This window comes from Chiloscyllium plagiosum, unplaced genomic scaffold (genome assembly GCF_037043375.1).
Source record: "Chiloscyllium plagiosum isolate Xiang-an unplaced genomic scaffold, Cpla_swu_hap1 HiC_scaffold_28, whole genome shotgun sequence".
Taxonomy (NCBI): Eukaryota; Metazoa; Chordata; class Chondrichthyes; order Orectolobiformes; family Hemiscylliidae; genus Chiloscyllium; species Chiloscyllium plagiosum.
The window spans coordinates 42,873,216-42,895,012 of NW_028270166.1; the positions used below are offsets into that span (position 1 = coordinate 42,873,216).

Consider the following 21,797-nt stretch of genomic DNA (forward strand, 5'->3'; position numbering starts at 1 on the left):
ATGGAGCTGGGTAGATAAAAGTTTGTTGTACTTACAGTTTTTGATGTTTGAGATGGAATTGAAATACTGTTTGTTGAGAGTATGGATTCTCCTGAGGATGTAGTACAGAGTGGGTCCTTTGCAATTCTGAGAGAGTGTGGCCCTCAGCTGAGGCAGGGCAGACTGTAGAGAGGTTAGGTACCGGCGCATTGCTGCAAGCGTGGAGCGGAGGATCTTGAAGGAGAACTGTTGCTGGTGTTTTTGAATCTGTAATCTGTACTGTTTGTCCTGTTCGGGTCCGAACTCTGCTGGTTTAAAGGTGGTCCGGAGTCCGCGTGGGATAACCTTCCGCAAAGACCGTTCCCTCCGTGACTACCTGGTCAGGTCCACGCCCCCCTACGACCCACCTTCCCATCCTGGCATTTTCCCCTGCCACCGCAGGAACTGTAAAACCTGCGCCCACACCTCCTCCCTCACCTCTATCCAAGGCCCCAAAGGAGCTTTCCACATCCATCAAAGTTTTATCTGCACATCCACTAATATCATCTATTGTATCCGTTGCTCCCGATGCGGTCTCCTCTACATTGGGGAGACTGGGCGCCTCCTAGCAGAGCGCTTTAGGGAACATCTCCGAGACACCCGCACCAATCAACCAAATCGCCCAGTGGCTCAACATTTCAACTCCCCCTCCCACTCTGCCGAGGATATGGAGGTGTTGGGCCTCCTCCACCGCTGCTCCCTCACCACCAGACGCCTGGAGGAAGAACGCCTCATCTTCCGCCTCGGAACACTTCAACCCCAGGGCATCAATGTGGACTTCAACAGCTTCCTCATTTCCTCTTCCCCCACCTCATCCTAGTTTCAAACTTGCAGCTCCGCACTGTCCCCTTGACCTGTCCGGACTTGTCCGACCTGCCCAGCTCCTTTTCCACCTATCCACTCCACCCTCTCCTCCCTGACCTATCACCTTCATCTCCTTCCCCACTGACCTATTGTACTCTATGCCACTCTCACCCCACCCCCACCCTCCTCTAGCTTATCTCTCCACGCTTCAGGCTCTCTGCCTTTATTCCTGATGAAGGGCGTTTGCCCGAAACGTCGATTTTGCCTGTCCTCGGATGCTGCCTGAATTGCTGTGCTCTTCCAGCACCACTGATCCAGAAGATGTAATGGATGGCATGCCACAAGGATCAGCGCTGGGACCTTGCATTTAGAATTTTACATTTTGCAAAAAGTAAAAATAAAATTTATACCATTCGATGAAGAGGTGGAAGGTACTATTGCTTAATTTGTTGATGACACCAAACTAGGAACAAATGTAAATAATGAAGAGGATTAAATGATAAATAACATGAGTATATGTATAAGTGAAGTGAGTGTACAACAATGTGGGTTAATAGAGTATAATATGGGGAGAAATGTCAATAAAGTAAAAATAAAACAAAAGCTTGGTGTTTAAATGCTGAGAGCTTTAGAGTTCTGAGATGTAGAGGGATCTGGGAAACTTCTTGTTTCTCATTTCTGCCTGACAAGATTGTAGCTGTGAACAGAATTCCAACAGGCTAGATTTTAATGAATATTCATTGTGCTAATGAATGCAAAAGAGTTTCTCAATGATTGGGGGGGGGGGGAGGTGGTGGCAGGGTGGGGGGATGGGTGGGTGGGAAGGTATGTGGTGGGGCAGGAAAGCCAAATGGTTCTGAGAACTTTATACCAAAACAGTAACTACAGGCTGGAAACTGGAGAATTGTCTCGGTCCTAATTCAGTTTCCCATCTGCTTGGCCACTCATCTAGCTTTCCCTCAGCTTCAGGTAAGTCAGGAAGATTCTATCCAGCATCTTAGTTACTTAGTCCTATTAATGTTCACGGACTCTGCTGGGACAATCTGCTAGAATTTTCCCAAATTATTATTCTACAATATCACCTTGGTTTTTCTCTTTACAATGGTAAAATATTCCATAATTAAACTCTCCAAGTGTGGTTCTGTCCCCATGTACAGCCTTCAAGTCATGTATTGGAAATCTTCGAGGAGAAAGTGAGGACTGCAGATGCTGGAGATCAGAACTGAAAATGTGTTGCTGGAAAAGCGCAGGTCAGGCAGCATCCAAGGAGCAGGAGAATCGACATTTCGGGCGTGAGCCCTTCTTCAGAAATGAGCAATTCCTGAAAAAGGGCTCATGCCCGAAACGTCGATTCTCCTGCTCCTTGGATGCTGCCTGACCTTCTGCGCTTTTCGAGCAACACATTTTCAGCTCTGATCTCCAGCATCTGCAGTCCTCATTCCTGAAGAAGGGCTCATGCCCGAAATGTCGATTCTCCTGCTCCTTGGATGCTGCCTGACCTGCTGCGCTTTTCCAGCAACACGTATTCAGCTCATGAATTGGAAATCTCCAGGATTACATCTGACCAGAATTGGAAACCAATTGCACCCACCCGAAACTATAATTTTATTTTAGTGAGCTAGCTTCACAGATTGATGAGTAATGATCTTTAATGTATTGCAACAACAATTTACATTTATGTAGCAGACTTCAATGTAAGAAAACTGTTTTAAAGGAAACTATTACAATGTTCTTATCTATAAAATGCTCAGATGAAACTACAGTATTGAAGTGCATCCAGTTTACACATTACATTGATCCTAAACAACAAATTCTTGTTCCTACCAAAAGCAAAGAAATGTTTATTTATATTTTATCATAATATTTGTAATTAATGCTCCAGAAACCACAATAGCAATGGAGACAAATAGCATCAATGTTAAATTCAGCAGCTTCAGTCAGACGTCATTCTGATTCTTGTCGATGGACTTTTAGGCAGCCTCAGGTGATGAGTCACACCTCAGGATAAACAGCAGTTGTAGCAATTCCACAGTTGTTATCCATATCCTTAGCCATATGAACATATCCTTCATTGCCCCAACTTGTTCCCCAGCTAAAATTTTAAAAACAACATTGTATCACAGTCCAGGCACAACACATTAGTTTTTGTTTTAGTTATTTGTGGGATATGTGCCAGCATTTATGCCCTGTCCCTAATTGCCCCGGAGAAAGTGGGGGTGAGCTGCCTTCCTGCAATCCTTGGGGTGAAGGGCTGTTTAGAAGGGATATTCTTTGAAATAAGAAGTTTTGCTACTGATTATGAACACAAAGACCAAACACAAATAGCCAATGAAAAGGTAGTTTCTGTAGAAATGGAACCAACTTAGAGTTGAAGAGTCATACAGATGTACAGCACAGGAACAGATCCTTCGGTCCAACCCGTCCGTGCTGACCAGATATCCCAACCTAACCTAGTCCCATTTGCCAGCATTTGGCCCATATCCCTCCAAACCCGTTCTATTGATTTACCCATCCAGATGCCTTTAAATGTTGTAATTGAACCAGCCTCCACCACTTCCTCTGGTAGATCATACCATACAGGCACCACTCTCTATGTGAAAAAGTTGCCCCTTAGGTCCCATTTAAATTTCTCCCCCCTCACCCTAAACCTATGCCCTCTAGTTCTAGACTCCCCCAACCCAGGGAAAAGACCTTATCTGTTTATCCTATCCATGCCCCTCATGACTTTATAAACCTCTATAAGGTCACCCCTCAGCCTCCGACACCCCAGGGAAAACAGCCCCAGTGTATTCAACCTCTCCCTATAGCTCAAATCCTCCAACCCTGGTAACATCCTTATAAAGCTTTTCTGAACCCTTTCAAGTTTCACAACATCCTTCCTTTAATTGGGGCGGGGGGGCTGGTGGACGCGGAACCAGAATTGCAAGCAATATTTTAAAAGTGGCCTTGTCAAGATAAAACTGAGCAAGACTGAAGGTTGCACTGTGAATTCAGCAACCTTTTCACATAGAAATTCTTCTTCCCAATAGCAATTCCTATATTTTCCACCAGAAAGGACCAAATAGTTGGACCTCAATCATAATTTTCAATAGAGGAAAATGTAATGCGACGGTAATGACATTTTTCTTATTAATTTCATTTTAACAGCACTGACTACAACAGCCACACATCCAACACTTCTGTCTAATGTTAATCAAAGGCCTGAGGATGAGAATTTTAAGTTTTAAATGTCCCTTTTATGGTGCAATAAATGGCTATAAGGAAATAATGTTAAATTAGGACAATTGTCCCATTTACACTGTCGCAAAAACTCACAGATGTTTCATTCCCCAAGGCTGATATCCAGTCAATGCTGTAAATGGTGTTGATATTAGATTAGATTAGATTAGATTACTTACAGTGTGGAAACAGGCCCTTCGGCCCAACAAGTCCACACCAACCCGCCGAAGCGCAACCCACCCATACCCCTACATTTACCCCTTTACCTAACACTATGGGCAATTTAGCATGGCCAATTCACCAGACCTGCACATCTTTGGACTGTGGGAGGAAACCGTAGCACCCGGAGGAAACCCACGCAGACACGGGGAGAATGTGCAAACTCCACACAGTCAGTCGCCTGAGTCAGGAATTGAACCTGGGTCTCTGGCGCTGTGAGGCAGCAGTGCTAACCACTGTGCCACCGTGCCACCCATATTAGACTATTAGAATGGCCCTGACTCCCGAAAACAGGATCTGCTTAGGTGTATGGGTAAGTGGCTGGGCAGAATTTCAGCTCTCATACAAGGGGTGATGTGGTGGCTCAGCGGTTAGCACGGCTGCCTCACGGCACTAGGGACCCAGTTTCAATTCTGGCCTTGGCTGTGACTGTCTGTATGGAGTTTGCACATTCTCCCTGTGTCTGTGTGTGATTCCGCTAGGTGCTCTGGTTTCCACCCATAGTCACAACATTGTGCAGGTTAGGTGGATAGGCCATGCTAAATTGTCCCATAGTGTTCAGGGATGAGCAGACATGGTGCGTCAGCTATGGGAAATGCAGGGTTACATGGGATGGTTCTGGGTGGGATGCTCTTCAGACAGTCAGTACAGGCTTGATGGGCCAAACGTTGGGATTTTATGAAGAGCTACCTCAGTTATCTGTAGAATTACAGCCTCCAGTATTTCAACTTCCCTTCTGACTTCAGGGAAAAATTAAAAAGAGAGAAACATTCCAAATGCTAAAGGTCAAATGGACAAGGGTGATTGATATTCTAAATGTATTTTCTTAGGTTTAGTTATACTTAACTGAAAACCTACAGTAAAGTATTTTTTTTTATTTGAATATAAAGACATTGAAGTTGCAGACTCTCTGAGACACATACCTATTTTTAACAATCCAATATGGCTTCTGATTTTCAGTCCCATACCCAACAGCCAGCACTTCATGATCAAGATTAACAGAACTGCAATGGGGCTCATAAAATATACCTGGGATGAAAGAAACATTTATACCTGTTATTTTGGAATTGAGGTGTGGAAATCCCAGAATCACAGAAATGTTAGAGCACACATGGAGCACACCATCTTTGAACCCGTTCTTCAAACAGTTCTGCCAAAACTTTGCTTTTTCCTTCATATCCTTGCACTCTATTTCTGTCCAAATGTTTATCTCTTGCATTCTTCAAGTAGCCAATTGAACTCGTCTCTACTACACTTCCAGGACCTTCCATACACTAACTACTTACTTTCTGAAAAATCTTTTTTTCACGTTATATTTGATCCTTTCATAAACCACATTAAATATGTGCCCTGTTGTTCTAACCCTTTCAGTAGCACAAACAGTTTCAGAGAACCTTCACAGAGAGTGATGTACAATGGGAGAATTACTTAAATGTCATGGCAACTGAGAATAACTTTAAACACATCCCAAGAAAATGGTTTATACCGAACTTTGTTTAATAACTCAGGTGTTCTCAGTTGACAAACACTATTTGTAACATTCCCCCAAAACCTTTATTCTCCATTTGCTAAATATTCAAAGTATAATGCTCATTTTTTTTCTTAATGTGATACAAGACAATGCTCATTGAATACTAAAAATACTAAACAAGTTCATTACAATTAATTGTTAGCTTCATCATGCATGAATTTCAAAAGGTTGGCTCAAAATTTGTTTCGACCATTAAGAGTTTCATTACATTGTGTACATTAATTATAAGCCCAGCTCTTACCTGACTTATACAACATGAAAGATCTATGCTCAGCATCTATGGAGACAGATATAGGTCCAACTGTGGCCACTGCTGCAGCTAAATCTGCTTCAGAATTTTTTGGGATAATTGTGACACCCTTGCAAGTGGCAACAGTATCTTTTTTATTGGATTTACAATCTCCATCCTAAAACCAAGAGACAAGGGTTAATGCAATATAAAACCGATAGAATTAATAGAAATGAGGGGAAATCACAAAAGACCAGAAAATCAACTGTGTTCCTCAGTGATATGATCATTGAATCCCTACAGAGTGGAAGCAGCCTACTCAGCCCATCAAGTTAACACCAACCTTCCGAAGAGCATCTCTCTAGACCCACCCTTCCGAACCTACCCTATCCTGGTCCCTGTAACTGCACATTTCCCATGGCTTGCCCACTTAGCCTGCACAAAACTGGCCACTTTGGGCAATTTAGCACGTCCAATCCACTTGACCTGCACATCTTTAGACTCCTTAAATTCATGTACTTTTCATGATTGTTTTTTAGTTGCTTGGTGGACATATCTCAACTAAAACATATTCCCAAACCTTTATATTAATGTAAGTCGGTCAATTGCTTTTTCTTCCTACACTTATACATTTTAATTTGTGCTCCTCATATTTACAACTTCCCGCATTGAACATTTTTTTTACAGGTCATTTTCCTTCAAACACGTTTGGCACAGGAACAGGCCATTTGGCCCAACTAATCCATTCTTCATTCAAGCATCCTCCTACTTTCACTCTTCTGAATCAACCTTTGTTTCCTTTTCCCTCAACTGCCTTGTCAGTGCTCCTCTGAAACACATCTACACTATTTGCTTTAACAGTTCCATATGCTGATGAGTTCTGCATTCTCTGCATTCTTTGGATAAAGAATTTTCTTCCAAATTTCTCTATTGAGTTTCTTGGTGACTGTTCCATATGATGGTCTCTAGGCATGCTTTTCCTGTCTCTATCTACCTTCTCTGTCCACCATATCTGAGCATTATCTCTCATCAATCTAAAATTCTCTACCTCACCCTCTGTTTGAAGAGAAAGAGTACCACCATAGGTAATCCTGCTGTCAACCTTGTAAATGTTCTCTGCACCCTGCCCAGTGCCTTTTACACCCTTTCAATATGTTACAACAGCTCTCTGAGGAAAGAGCCTATGGTATTAACTTTCTTCATTTTGTCCTTTTTAATTCAAATAAACCCTGCTCACCTACACTGTAGACCTTATCTTAACCATGGGTGGCACGGTGGCACTGCTGCCTCACAGCGCCGGAGACCCGGGTTCAATTCCCGCCTCAGGCGACTGACTGTGTGGAGTTTGCACGTTCTCCCCGTGTCTGTGTGGGTTTCCTCCGGGTGTTCCGGTTTCCTCCCACAGTCCAGAAGATGTGCAGGGTCAGGTGAATTGGCCATGCTAAATTGCCCGTAGTGTTAGGTAAGGGGTAAATGTAGGGGTATGGGTGGGTTGTGCTTCGGCGGGTCGGTGTGGACTTGTTGGGCCAAAGGGCCTGTTTCCACACTATAATGTAATCTAATCTATCCTTTGTGTAAAGCTGTTGCTTTGCTATTGTACATTCCCTACACATCACTGTACCAGAATTCTATCAAACCTGACTAAACTCATCAAGGGAGCCACGTGGTGTTCCGAGATGGAGCAAGTTGGTACAAAGGCTTGAATTTTGTTGGAGTTGGGTTAATAATAAATTACCCGCATTGACTGCCATTGCCCTTTGGAAAGTGACTGCTGATACAGCATTTCAGACTTGCAAGGAAGTGGGAATTCTGAACCATGGTCTGTCACTCAGGACTTCATCACAATCTATAATTTTCTGAACACTTCCCAGAGTCAGAATCATTCAAATCAGTAAGGACTTCTTTTTATTGTTAGAAACATGTTTAAAGTTACCTCTTGTCAAATTTAGTGCAACTGAATTCAAATGATGAATAAAACATGATGAAGATTAGGACTGGACTGAAAATGTAATTATCTATTCATGAATTGTTGCTCAACAAGAAAATGTAAACTTTTTTGCCTTTTTAAATTACACACCTTCATCCCACACATGTGTCCCAATATTTTATTTGTTCAATGGAAAAATGTTTGAATGTTTTTCTTTTGCTGTTCTTTGCTTCCTGCTGAGTGCCTGTGAAAATCCTGTAATGATAGATGACATTGTACCAGCTCCTCAGTGAGGAACATTGCAATTGGCTGCTGTACCTCAGTGAGGAACACTGCAATTGGCTGCTGTACCTCAGTGAGGAACATTGCAATTGGCTGCTGTACCTCAGTGAGGAACATTGCAATTGGCTGCTGTACCTCAGTACAAAAAAAGGGAATTCTCATCAAGTAGGCTTCAAAATAGTCTCTTCATTATGACAGACATGAACATCGTAAAGACATTCTGAAGTGATAATTAGGCTCAGAGGTTCTGCACGTAGTGGATAGCAGTTGAGGGAGTAAGAGGATGAGAAATTATGGAGGAGCGAGAAGGGAAATGAGTGGAAAGAGAGAGTCGAGGTTCATAGATGGGTTATGGGGATAGAAGGTGAGACTAAAGGAGGTCTCACTCTCTTTTTGAGAACTGGCTGCATGTCCCAGTGATTATTTTTTAACCAAGATGCCTCCATCCAGCTCCATCTCCACTTGGGCCTGGAGTAGATGCAGTGGCCTCAAATCCAGGTCCTTCACTGTTGCCCCATTATATGTGGCATGAGGCAGGAGGTGGGATCATCACAACAGAAAATGGCCCAAATCCCAGCCTAACAAGTCCTCTCCGCCAAGGACAGCACCATTGGATAGAATGGTCATAAACAGAGGGAATCATGCTAGTGGAGGAGAAAACTTTCCTTCCCACTTGCATGATCTGGGTGTGCAAAGTCGGTGGGGGGGGGGAGGTGAACCCTAAAACTCTGCAATGACTCATTTAATTGTCGTGGGATGTGGATGTCACCTTTCCAGACCAGCATTCATTAACCATCCCCGATTGCCCTTGAAAAGGTGATGGTGACCTGCCTTCTGAACCACTGCCGTCATGTAGGTATAGGAATACTCTCAGTGATGTTAGGGAAAGTTGTAGATTTTTACAGAGTGTCTGTGGATAAACAGTGATTAATTTCCAAGTCTGGACAGTATGTCACTTGGCGACAAACTTGGTGTTCTTGTGTCATTGTTGTCTTTATCTTTCCAGATTATAGAGTTCACTGGTTGGGAAGGTGCTTGAGTTATTGCCATGCATCTTGTAGATGATACATATTGCTGCACTGTGCATCAGGGTTAAAGCTTAATGGTGGCTAATGGTTTGCCAATCAAGCAGATTATTTTGCCCAGGATGGTCTCAAGCTTCTTGAGTGTTGTTGGGAGCTGCACCCATCCAGGCACATGGGAAGCGTTGCAACACACTCCTGACTTAATTAAACCTGGCATTTGGTGGACAGAATTTTGAGGGGTGGGGGGCACAAGGGGAAGTGTTTGGCACAGAATTTGTAGCCTCTGATGTACCCTTGTAAACACAACATATACAAGTCGTCCTTTTCAGTTTCTGTTCAACGGTGACTCCCAGGATGTTGTAGTGGGGAATTCAGTGATGGTAATGTCATTGAACACCATTAGATTCTCTTTTGTATATGGCCATTGCTTGTCATTTTGTATGGAGCCAAAGTTGCTGAATGTTGTCCAGGTCTTGCTGCTTTTGGACATGGACAGCTTCAGTATCGAAGCAGTCACAAATGTTGCTGAATATTTTGTAATCAGTGAACATCCCAACTTCTGATGATCGAGGATAGGTCAATAATGAAGCAGTTAAAGATGGCTGGGCCTGGCAAACCCCAGGAGGAGCTTTTGCATTGATGCTCCAAGGCTGGGATTTCTAATAATCGCTCTTGTATTCCTTTGTGCTAGATCTGTAGCATATCTCTACCAATTAGCCAATCCCTCAGAGAAGAATTTAAACAACCAGACCCAAAAATGTATATAAATACTTTCTCATTTAACAAATACAAAATTCCATACTATTTAAACAGAAAAGAACATTACCTTTGCAGTGTAGGGGTATGACTCTTCTGAATTAATACCATGTTCTTTGATAAACAGAAGGGCCCGCACTTTAAATCCCCCATTGCAGCCTCTGTTTCCCACAGATTGGGTACAGTCCATCAGGTACTGCTCACTCAGGGAAATGAGCTTTCCTGTTTTATTAAAGACTTGTCCTTCAAGTACTCCAGTCGTGCTGAAAGCCCAACAAGAACCACACTGCCCCTAATATAGAAAGAATCACAGGGAGCAACATTTGTGATTGCTTATTGCACTTAGAAAACTCACATAAAGGGCAATAGCTGTAACACAGGACTCCAAATTTGAAAATAGTTTAACTTCATCTAATATCAGATCAGCTGCCTGGTATCCATTTCTTCTTTCATTCATAATGATTTTCTTTCTCACATATATTTAGCCTGAGGCTTTTAATCTTTAAAAAATGATTGCTTGATGGAAATTCTTTTGTGAATCATCCCTGAGCTACATCGCCAACTCATTAATTTTAAAATTTTGCTCTCATTTTCCTTCAAGGACTCCATTCTTCCTCATCTCTATAACCTCCACCAGATCCTCAACTCTCCTACCTGTTTATTTTTATTCTTGCAGATGTGGCATCAATGCCAGCATGTGTTACCCTTCCCTAAAGTGAATAGTTTGCTCGTCCATTTTAGTGGGCGATTGAAAGTTACTGTGAGTCTGAAGTCATATGTAGGCCATGCCTGGTCAGAACAATAGATTTCCTTCCTTAAAGAATGTGAAATAACCAGATGGAATCTTACAGCAAGAGATGATGGTCATGGCCACCATTACAAAGAATACATTTTGGCTTCCAGATTTATTAATGAGAATCAAATCCACTAGATGTCATATTCATAATCATAGAGCCATACGGCATGAAATCAAGCCCTTTGATCCAACCAGTCCATGCTGAACATAATCCCAAACTAAACTACTGCCACCTGCCTGCTCCTGGCCCATATCTCTCCAAACCTTGTCTATTCATGTACCTATCCAAATGCCTTTTGAACATTGTAATTGTACCCATTTCTGCCACTTCCTCAGGAAATTCAATCTACAGGTGAACCACTCTCTGTGTAAACTATTTGACCCTCAGGTCTTTTTTAAATCTTTCCCCTCTCACCTTAAAAATGTGTCCTTAGGTCTTGAAATCCTTCACTCTAAGGAAAATAAACCTCCCATCGACGTTATCTATGACCCTCATGATTTTATAAACCTCTATAAGGTCACCTCTCAACTTCCTACACTCCACTAAAAAAAAGTCCCAGCCAATCCAGCCTTTCTTTACAATTCAAGCCTTTCACACCTGGCAACATCCTAGTAAATCTCCAAGGTTATTAACCTCGATTTCAGGATTGCTGGCCCAACAGCATCACCATGATGCCACCAGTTCGGCACCTGAAGAGCTCCAGTGTTATCATCCGTAATGAGTGACTGCATCTTCAGCTTCCAAGCCTGTATCTTTAGGATTCCCACTCTCAGTACAATCTGGAAGCCAGAGATTTGGCTGCAGTGTAACATGGCTTGGAACCAGACTCTTGAAGAGTGTAGGACATTTCGGAATGACAAGAAAATATGAAAAGGTGGAGGATAATTAATTTCAGTATTAGCACAATAGAGAGAGATAACCAAAGTTTAGGGAAACGATATGTGGAAACAGTTTGGTTCGCAACGATAAAAGATTAAGGGAAGAAGTCGCTTGTGGGAATGGTGTTGAGACCAAAATATAAGGAGTAGTAAGGTAGGGCATAAAGGAAGAAATAATGAGGTCTTCAGATAAAGACATAGTGATACTCATGAGAGTATCCACATGTTGACTGGAAAAGCTAGATGGAGATAGGTTGCCTAGATGAAGAGTGCATACAATGTGTCCAGGACAGAAGCATATTCTGATCAAAACACAGGCTATAGAAGAGCTGGTTTCTGCAATGAAATAGGACGAGTTAATAAACTCACAGTGAAGGTGCCCCTAGAAAGTAGAAACAATAATATGATTGCATTTACATTCAGTTTCAGAGAGAGCAAATTAATCTGAGACTTTTCAAAAAAATTAACAAATATGGGCAATTATAAAGCCATGGAAGTAAACCAGCTAAAATGAATTGGCAAGTTTGGTGAGAGGATAGGTCAATAGAGGTGCAGTGGCAGATATTTAAGGGGCTATTTCACAAGGTACAGAATAGATACAATCCAAAACTCCCTTGATTCAGGAATGCTCCCATTAGATTGGAAGACAGTGAATTTGAAAAAGCAGGGTGACTGAAAGTGGAAACAATAGCTTAACATATTGTCGTAAGGAAAATTGCCCCATTAAAGGTTATTGCTAAAAATAAAGGCACGTGCTACAGACTGGCATGGATAGAAGATTATGTTGCTCAGAGCAGGTAGAAAGTTGATGAAGATGGATCTTTTTTGTTTTGGAAAGATGTCATGAGTGGTGTGCTGTTGAGATTGATGCTGGGTCCTTACCTGTTTACAAATTATATAAATGACTTTGTTGAAGTGACGGAGGGTATAGTTGCCAAATGTACTGATGACACAAAGATAAATTGAAAACTAATTAGGATGAGAATTTATTGGGCATTTGCAGTCATGTAAAGTTGCAGGGAAAATCAGATCAGCTATGAGAGGTAACAGAGCAGGCTCAAAGGGCCAAGTGGCCTCCTCTCTTTCTTGTTCGTGTGTAAGTTGTGAAAAGAACACAAGGAGGTTACAAAAAGATACCACTAGATTAACGGATTGAGCAAGTTTATAGCAACTGAAATGTAATTGAAATTGTCCATTTTGATAAGAAACATAAAAAGGCTATTAGAAAGTCTTAAAACTGAGACATAAAGAAATTTCTTTTCCTACAGGAAAGGAATTGTCTGGATTTCTCTATCGCAGAGATTTGTGGGGGCACAATCTCTGAATATATCACTGAAAGAGGAATTTTTGAAATATTGAGGAGATGAGAGTTATGAGGAACTGGTACGAAAGGGAAGTTGAGCCCGAGAGCAGACCATCCATGATCAGTTTGGGTCAGTTTGAGGGGCTGAATGGCCTACACCTGCTCTTATGTTCTTATGAAATGTTCAAGGGATTCAGCTCGTCTCCGCTGGAGCTTCGAAGAATAAGGGGTGAATGAAACATAAAAGATCCTGATTGGTCTGGACAGGGTAGGTGTGTAGAGGATGGTTCCCTTTGTGGGAGAATCCAGAATGAAGGATCACTGTTTAAAATTCAGCGGTTACCCATTTCTAACAGGGACAAGATAAAATCGCTTCTCTGTTCCAGAAAGGTGGTGGAAGCTGAGATCGACAGATTCTTATTATGCAAGGGGTTGGAAGGTTAACCTAGCTGCTGATTCAGACATCCATACTGACATATTAACCCCTTTCCTTCTCTCTCTGTCTTTAAGTTGATCTTTAAAACTTACTGCTTTGATTACATTTTTGGTCAGTTGTCATTCTATGACTCAGTGTCAAGTTTTGTGCGATATCACACCAGTTGAAGCTCCTTGGGATTTTTTACCATATCAAGGGAACCCTGCAAATGCTAATTTAATGGAACATGAATGTCCTATTGCTTGATAGGCCTTTAAGAACCAAGTTATAAGCACCAAAAAATCAGATAGTTCCTCAAAACGTCATACGTTATTAAACGTTGGCAACATTTTTCCTCATCTTTACCTGGTCCTTCACTGGAGTAACATAACCTTTGGGACGCCAGTCAACAGCTGCAGGCAGTTCAACATTCTTGTTTGCTGTAAACACTTTGAACGTGAAGTTCCCACCTCCCTTTTTGTTGAATTTATTCAAATATTGTCCAAATTCCTCAGCGGTCTGCAAAATCAAGAAACTGGAGATTTACTTATCACCATGTTTCATGAGGTTCAGTGAAATACACAGTAAATCCACATGCATTTCAATAAATCCTGGTTTCAGTTTTGAAATATGGTTTAGGATTTTTGTGAAGCCAGGTGAATCAGTGAGTTGTATCAGTGGAAGTGAATCAAAATGTCCAAGGTGTGGGTTGATTAGATTAGATTCCCCTACAGTGTGGAAACAGACCCTTCAGCCCAACAAGTCCACACTGACCCTCTGAAGAGGATCCCACTCAGACCCATTTCCCTCTGACTAATGCACCTAACACTACGGGCAATTTAGCATGGCCAATTCACCTGACCTGCACATCTTTGGATTGTGGGAGGAAACCGGAGCACCCGGAGGAAACCCACGCAGACACGGGGAGATTGTGTAAACTCCACACAGACAGTTGCCCAGGGCTGGAATCTAACCCAGGTCCCCGGCACTATGAGGCAGCAGTGCTAACCACTGTGCCACCGTGCTGCCCCTTAAGTCTGAATGGAGTTTACATCTTGGATGGCACGAGCAATGGAAACCCAATCATGGCTGATAACGTTTCTCAACCCCATTCTCCTGTTTTCTCCCTGTAACCTTTGATCCCTTTGATACTCAAGAACCTATCTATCTCTGTCTAAAATACACTAATGACCTGGCCTCCACAGCCTTCTGTGGCAGTGAATTCCAGAGATTCACTACTCTCTAGCTGAAGAAGTTTCTCCTTATCTCTGTTCTGAAATGTCTTCCCTTTACTCTAAGGCTATGCCCTTGGGTACTAGTCTCTCCTACCAATGGAAACATCTTTCCAATATCATCTCTGTTCAAGCTATTCAATATTCTGTAAGTTTCAATTAGAGTCCTCAAACATTCCTCATATGTTAAGTTTTTCATTCCTGGCACCATTCTTGAGAACGTCCTCTGGGTACACTCCAGGGCCAGTACATCCTCCCAGGTATACAGGGCCCAAAACTGTGTACAATACTCCAAATGTGGTCTAATCAGAGCATTATAGAGCCTCAGATGTACATCTCTGTTTTTATATTCAAGTCCTGTCAAAAGAGATGCCATCATTGCACTTGCCTTCCTAACCACCTAATAAATTAGTACTGGTTAGGGTGGCACAGTGGCTCAGTGGTTAGCACTGCTGTCTCGGGCCACTGTCTGTGTGGAGTTTGCACATTCTCCCTGTGTCTGTGTAGATTTCCTCCAGGTACTCAGGTTTCCTCCCACAGTCCAAAGATGTGCAGCTGTGGTGAATTGGCTATGCTAAATTGCCACTGTGTTCAGGGATGTGTAGGTTAGGTGCATTAGTCAGGGGTAAATACAGGATAACAAGGTAGGAGAATGGGTCTGGGTGGGATACTCCTCAGACGGTCAGTGTGGACTTGTTGGACTGAAGGGCCTTAGGGATTTTATGAATAACATTAGGAGTGATAGTGGCAGTGACACACAGAGGATGGTTTTGCTCCATTGGTTCTAGTAAGGGACGAAAATCTATCTATCTTTCCAGCTGAGAGTCACAACATTCCTGTTGAAATGTTTGAGTGATGCATTGACTGTGCTTTCTACCGCTCCGCCAACCTGTTCTTACACTGACGGTGACATGTTCCAACAACTCCTGTCTGAATGGCACCAATAGAGGTGTCTCTCGAAGTCTGCCTGAAACTTACTGTCTACTCTGTCTGAGAGAGTCAACACGCAGCTAGCAACCTTGCCATGACAACCGACATGTGTTCTTTATCATAACTGGTCCATACATTGTAATGGGCGAAGGCAGAACACTCAGCATCAAGGATAGCAACATTGAAGGTCTAACTGAGTTTGCGGATACCATCTCAACATCTTCTGTTTTAAATCTAACTTTCAATATTTGCTCATCTCCTTAACATAGCTTGGTTTGGCGTGGTATTTTGTTGGTTATGATGTGGAAAGTGTTTGACATCAAAACAAGGCATCCAAACACTTGTCCCACTCATCTTCTTTCAAGTCTGTTGGAGTCTTGGCCCACACTGAAGACAAAAGCCTTTGTAAGGATGCAACCTTGCTCATTCTTAACACTGTCAAGTTTCAGCACAGAAATCAGTAACAAGCATGCATTGGTAGTGAGTTTTGAAGATTGGGGGAATTACCAAGCACGAGTGAGCACAATTAGGTGAAGGTGGCAAGGAAGACCAAGGGAAAGCTAGCAAAAAGGTCAACTCAACGTCTAGCTCTGTTGAAGAGGGCAGAGATAAAGATATCACGCACCTACTTTTTAATGGTTAGTTAATTTATATTGCTAACGATGATGGATGTTATTTGATTAAGAAATGGAGGTCACATACAAAAAATAGTTAAACAGGAGACAGACTGTGTTGCTGTCCTGACCTCTAGATTAGAAGGCCCAGGTTCAAATCCCACCTGCCCTGGAGATATGACAAAATATGTCCAAACGGTTTGCTTAAAAATAAGAATTAGGGAGCAGATATCATGTGACTAAACCAAATATCAAGGCAAGGAGTTATGTTTTAAACTTCATGGCTTGGGTTAATAAATGTCTAAAGAACATAATAATCTGGGTACCAATAATTGCTGAATGCATTGCTATATGTGCCCATAGGGAATTTCCAAAATATATTGTTTTTATATTAATCTGTTCTGAAATGTTAATTCTCACCCCTGTGAACTCAAACCCCGACTTTCTGGCCCAGAGGAAGATATGCTGCCACTGGATGGGGCTCAGTTGACTGGATGATTGTCTTCAATGCAGAGACTAACACCAACAGGGGTGTGAGTTCAATTCTTGCACTGGCTGAGGTGACCATGAAGGGCTCTCTTTCTCAGCCTTGACCCTCACCTGAAATCTGGTGACCCTCAGGTTAACATACTGTCAACCGTTTCTCCCTAATGAGAGAGGAGCCCTATTGTCTGGTAGGACTGCGATGACTTTACCTTTACCCTATCACAAGATCCTTCACTTCCAAAATATGTTGGATCTTTGAAATGATGTTGATAGTGATGTCATTCAGGGAGCACGTTGCAGCTGCAATGCCACACACAGGGCACTGGCTGTTTGAACAAATGTGTTTCCATACTCCTGTGTAGGGTATTGGTTGGAACAAACAAAGAATCATGGAAACAGAGCCTTTGGCCTAATTTGTCCATGCTGCCTATTTTTCACAATTAGTTTAGTCCCATTTCCCTGTGTTTGGTCCATATTCCTCCATACCTATCCCATCCATACACCTGTCTAAAATTTTCTTAAATGACAACATTGTATTTGCATCCACCATTACCTCTGGAAGCTCTTTCCAGACACATGCTCACCTCCCTCTTTGTGAAATGAATTACCTGTCTGAACCCTTTTAGTATCTCTCTCCTCTCATTTAAACCTTGGGTTTTAGACTCCCCTACCATAGAGAAAAGCTGTTAGCTCGCTACCTTATCTATGCCTCGTATGATTTTATAGACCTCTATAAGGTCACCTCACAATCTCCTACACTCCAGGGAATAAAGTCCCAGACTATCCAGCCTCTCCTTATAACTCAAAACTTCAAAATCACAGGAGTTTAAATCGAGAGGAAGTGAATGACCTTCACAAGGAGACACTTGTGCAATCACAGACTAACTGTGGTTTTTTGAAGCGCTCCAGAGTAGTCTCATGATATGTCTTTACACCTGATTTATTGAAAGGACTTTCAAACACCATCACTCTCACTGCCACACCTTTCACCTGAGATGTTATAGCTATTAGAAAAGATTGAATAAGCCGAGGTTCCCTTCTTTAGAAAGGAGAAGGTTTAGGGCTGACTTACAAAGTTCTCTAAATTTATGACACAGAGAGAATGCTTCAAGCGAACTCAAAACAAAGATTCCTGAACAGAAGAAATTAATTAATAACTGCTTGCAATGTGGAATCCCTACCTGTGGAGTAGCTGAGGCAAATAGTTTAGGTACTTCTAAGGGATCGCTAGATTTACACATGCTGGAGAAAGAAATCGACAGAGAAATTGACAAGGTTAAATGAAGAAGGATGGGAGAAGGCTCATAGCAGCATAAATTAGGCTGAATGGATTCTGAGCTGTCAGTTCTATGTAATATTACAAAATGTAATTTTGTTTTTATTCATTCATGGCTGGACAGCGTTTATTTCTATCCCGAATTGCCCAGAGGGCAATTAAGAGTCAACCGCATTGCTGTGGGTCTGGAGTCACACGTAGGCCAGACCAGGTAAGGATGGCAGTCTCCCTCTCACAAGGACATGAGTGAACCAGATTGGCAACAGTTTCATGTTTATCAACAGACTCTCAATTCCAGATTTTTATTGAATTCAAATCCAGCTATGGCAGGTTTCGAACCCAGGTCCCCAGAACATGACCTGGATCTCTGAATTAACAGTCGAGTGCTAAGACTACTATGGCATCACCTCCCCAAAAACAATTCGGTACCTACCAGATCTCCAAACTGGTTCATTCCTACTGTAAAGGTGTGCTTTCCCATTGAGTGCTCAAGGTTGTGCTTTGCAATATATTTCATGTTGTCCTCCCAGACCATTCTTCTATAATTTGCATTCCTCTGAAAAATCATGCAACAAAGTCAAATTCAAATTGCTTTCACATTAGAAACATCAAAAATATTTTAAAGGTAGGCTCCAGTGGTAAAAGAATCCATGTGGTTCACTCCAACTCATCACTGGAGAAATGTCCACTCCCAAACAGTGACAAGAATGTGTTTAGTCCAAAGATGAGTATTGAGGTTAGTAGCACACTTGCATTTCAGAGACATCTATATAAGCATGTGAGATAGAAAAGAAAAGGAGGATGAGCTCAGGGTGAAATGAAAAAGAATGTCGATTTGTTTGAATCACAAAACTGACGTAGACCTAATTAAACCAAGTGACTTGTTTCTGTGCTTTAGCCTGAAATTAAAGTAGATTTTTGAGAAGATTTGTAGCTCAGGTTGAGGTTCTGGATGTAGGTTTGTTTGCTGAGCTGGAAGGTTCATTTCCAGACGTTTCGTCACCGTACTAGGTAACATCATCAGTGGGCCTCCGGGCGAAACGAGCAAACCTACATCCATTAAATAGATTCTATAAAGCACAGCTTGACTTCCAGAGTTGCATCAATGAGTGGAGAAATAAAATCCCCCAAAATGTTGTTCAAGGACATACATGAGTAGAATTCAAATAGAGCTTCTAAAATCAAAGAGTCATAGAGCCATACAGCATGGAAACAGACCCATTGGTCCAACCAGTCCATGTCGACCAAGTTTCCCAAACTAAACTAGCCCCATTTGCCTGTGCTTAGCCCCTATCCATCAAAACCTTGCTTTCTCATATACCTGTCCAAGTGTATCTTAAATGTTGTAAATATGCCTGCATCCACCACTTCATCAGCTAGTTCATTCAAAATACTTCATCAGCTAGTTCATTCAAAATACAAAGCACCATCTGTGTGAAAATGTTGCCCCTCACGTCCCTTGTCCCTTTTAAATCTTTCTCCTCTCACCTTAAAATTGTGCCCTCTGGTTTTGAACTCCACAACCCTGGGGAAAAGACATTTGCTATTCACCATATCTATGCCCCTCATGATTTTATAAACTTTTATAAGGTCACTCCTCAGTGTCCTATGCCTCTCCTTATAACTCAACCTTCCAGTCCTGTCAACATCCTGGTAAATCTTACCTCAAACCTCTCCAATTTAACAATATCTTTTCAATAGCAGGGTACCGGACCCTGGCCCAGTCCCGGCCAATTTATCACAGGTTGGACAATTGTGACAACTGTACACTAGATGCATTAATCCTGGCTTTGGTTTAATGAGTGATAGGTCTCATCCCTCTGACACTGTGGGTTCAAGTCCCATTCCAAAGATCTATTCATACAATCACAACTGACCTTTCAATATAATACTGACAGTGTACTGTGCTGTCAGAGGGGCCATCCTTTGAATAAGATATTAAACTGAATAGTCTTCCCTCTCAAATTGATATAAAAAGTTTGCATGGCATTGATTTAAAGAAAAGTTGGAGAGTTTTCTTAGTGCCGTGGTCAACATTAATCCCTCAAACAATGCTCTAAATACAATTTTCTTGTCACTTACACCAATGCTGCTGAGATTAAACAGCATCGCCAGGTTGCTCTGCGCTGATGTGGCACTTTCAGGCATTAGGACCACTTCCAGTAATGGCCTTACAGGATCAGTGTGACCCAGCAGGGATGAGCAACTGGGATTGCCCACCATTTTTTGTAATCAGTGATAGAATGTGGACAGCACTAGGAGAACTGCTATTTGTTTCCCATCCCTAATTGCTACCTCTGAGTGACTTTGTACAATATAGTATCTCCCAACCAGCACTGATTTAACCAACTCTGATATCTTAGACATGAAAACAGGTTTTGATTGCAGCCTTAATTATATTGGTTTCTACCTCAATCGAGCAGTTTACCAATTCCAATGATTGTCCATCGCCCAATTCCCAGAAATCCCAGCCTTCCTCAAACCTTCTGCTGCCAAAAGAATTATTCACATACTTTCCACCTTGCGATTCAATTATTGCTCTCTCGAATCCTTTACAATCCACAAAAATCAAATCGTCAAATGAGGTAACTTATTCCCCGTGCTGCGTTAAATCCTGTTCACCAGTTACCGCAATCTCATCCTCACCATCTGGTGGATCTTTACTCATTCGCAAAATGGTAACTTTAAAATATTGCATTCCTCTCTGGATTCCTTCATATCCTGCTTGCCCTTGCTCCCCAAAAATCCCCCTCCCTTAATTGCAAGGGAAACAGAACTCCAATCGGCTACTGCTGACTTTCTTAGAAGTTCAAAGTTCAAAGCATGACTAACATCTTACATTTCACCCTGGACTTCTCAGCACAACAGTATCAAACCAACCCAGTAACTAAGCAACAGCTTGAATAACAAAGTTCAATAAATTATAACAAAAACTCCTCAATAAGTGACAGGCCAACATTTACTCTTACCTCATTGTACTGCTTCCTGTGAAAGGATTTCCAGCCCAGCCAAGTTTCATCCAGTACTGGGTCAAACATGGAGCTTGTGGTTAATGCTGCCATGGAGATTACGCAGCAGCCCACAAACAAAGACAACTTCATGATGGACAGTCTGTTAGAACAAAGTTAATGGTCTGATATCTACAGGAAATACTACTCACAGATTACAATGGAAAAAATGTTAAAACATGAATTGCAAACAATATCTTAATTCACCAAAATATTTTACTCATTGTTGGGGAATGATCTTCTTTGATCAAATATGTCTTAATGTTTTACTAGAATGATGCACAGATAATTGCTCCCTGCTTTGTTTCCAAGGGTTTGATACATATGAATTAAAGCATTCCTTCCTAATCCTTGTGTATTGTCTATAATAATTATTTGAGCTGAAAATGTGTTGCTGGAAAAGTGCAGCAGGTCAGGCAGCATCCAGGGAACAGGAGAATCGACGTTTCGGGCATAAGCCCTTCTTCAGGAATGAGCCTCATTCCTGAAGAAGGGCTCACGCCCGAAACGTCGATTCTCCTGTTCCCTGGATGCTGCCTGACCTGCTGCGCTTTTCCAGCAACACATTTTCAGCTCTGATCTCCAGCATCTGCAGACCTCACTTTCTCCTGTAATAATTATTTGTAATCTATGTTTTATTATTCTATTGTTCCTCCTGTTTCATTTTTTCACGGATGCCCCAGATGTACTTCTAATCAGTTCTGAGAGAGGGTCACTGGAGTTGAAACTTTCACTCTGATTTCTCTCCACAGACACTGCCAGACCTGCAGGGCTTTTCCATGAATTTCGGTTTTTGTTTCTGTAACTTTGCTGTTTTGGGTCAAATTTCAGAAAATTAGGCAAACCAA

General features: G+C 42.0%; 1 protein-coding gene across 1 annotated transcript; it reads right to left on the bottom strand.

Annotated features, from left to right (window-relative positions):
• Positions 1-2,619: 2,619 nt before the first annotated feature.
• Positions 2,620-21,003, bottom strand: LOC148142533 (cathepsin L2-like). The gene is made up of 7 exons (XM_087975915.1): positions 20,911-21,003; positions 18,375-18,497; positions 13,770-13,922; positions 10,081-10,302; positions 6,033-6,198; positions 5,184-5,289; positions 2,620-2,914 (listed from the first exon to the last, which is right to left on the bottom strand). Exons 1-7 carry the CDS (start codon positions 21,001-21,003, stop codon positions 2,815-2,817), a joined length of 963 nt encoding a protein of 320 aa, XP_087832041.1. The 3' UTR covers positions 2,620-2,814.
• Between the last annotated feature and the right edge of the window lie 794 nt (positions 21,004-21,797).

Excerpts from the sequence above, each read along its gene's own strand:
- LOC148142533 (XM_087975915.1), bottom strand. The coding sequence starts at position 21,003 with ATGGCAGCATTAACCACAAGCTCCATGTTTGACCCAGTACTGGATGAA. Across the intron at positions 10,303-13,769 it reads TTACTCCAGTGAAGGACCAG|GGGCAGTGTGGTTCTTGTTG; the intron begins GTAAAGATGAGG and ends TTTCTATATTAG. Across the intron at positions 6,199-10,080 it reads CATACCCCTACACTGCAAAG|GATGGAGATTGTAAATCCAA; the intron begins GTAATGTTCTTT and ends TCTTGGTTTTAG.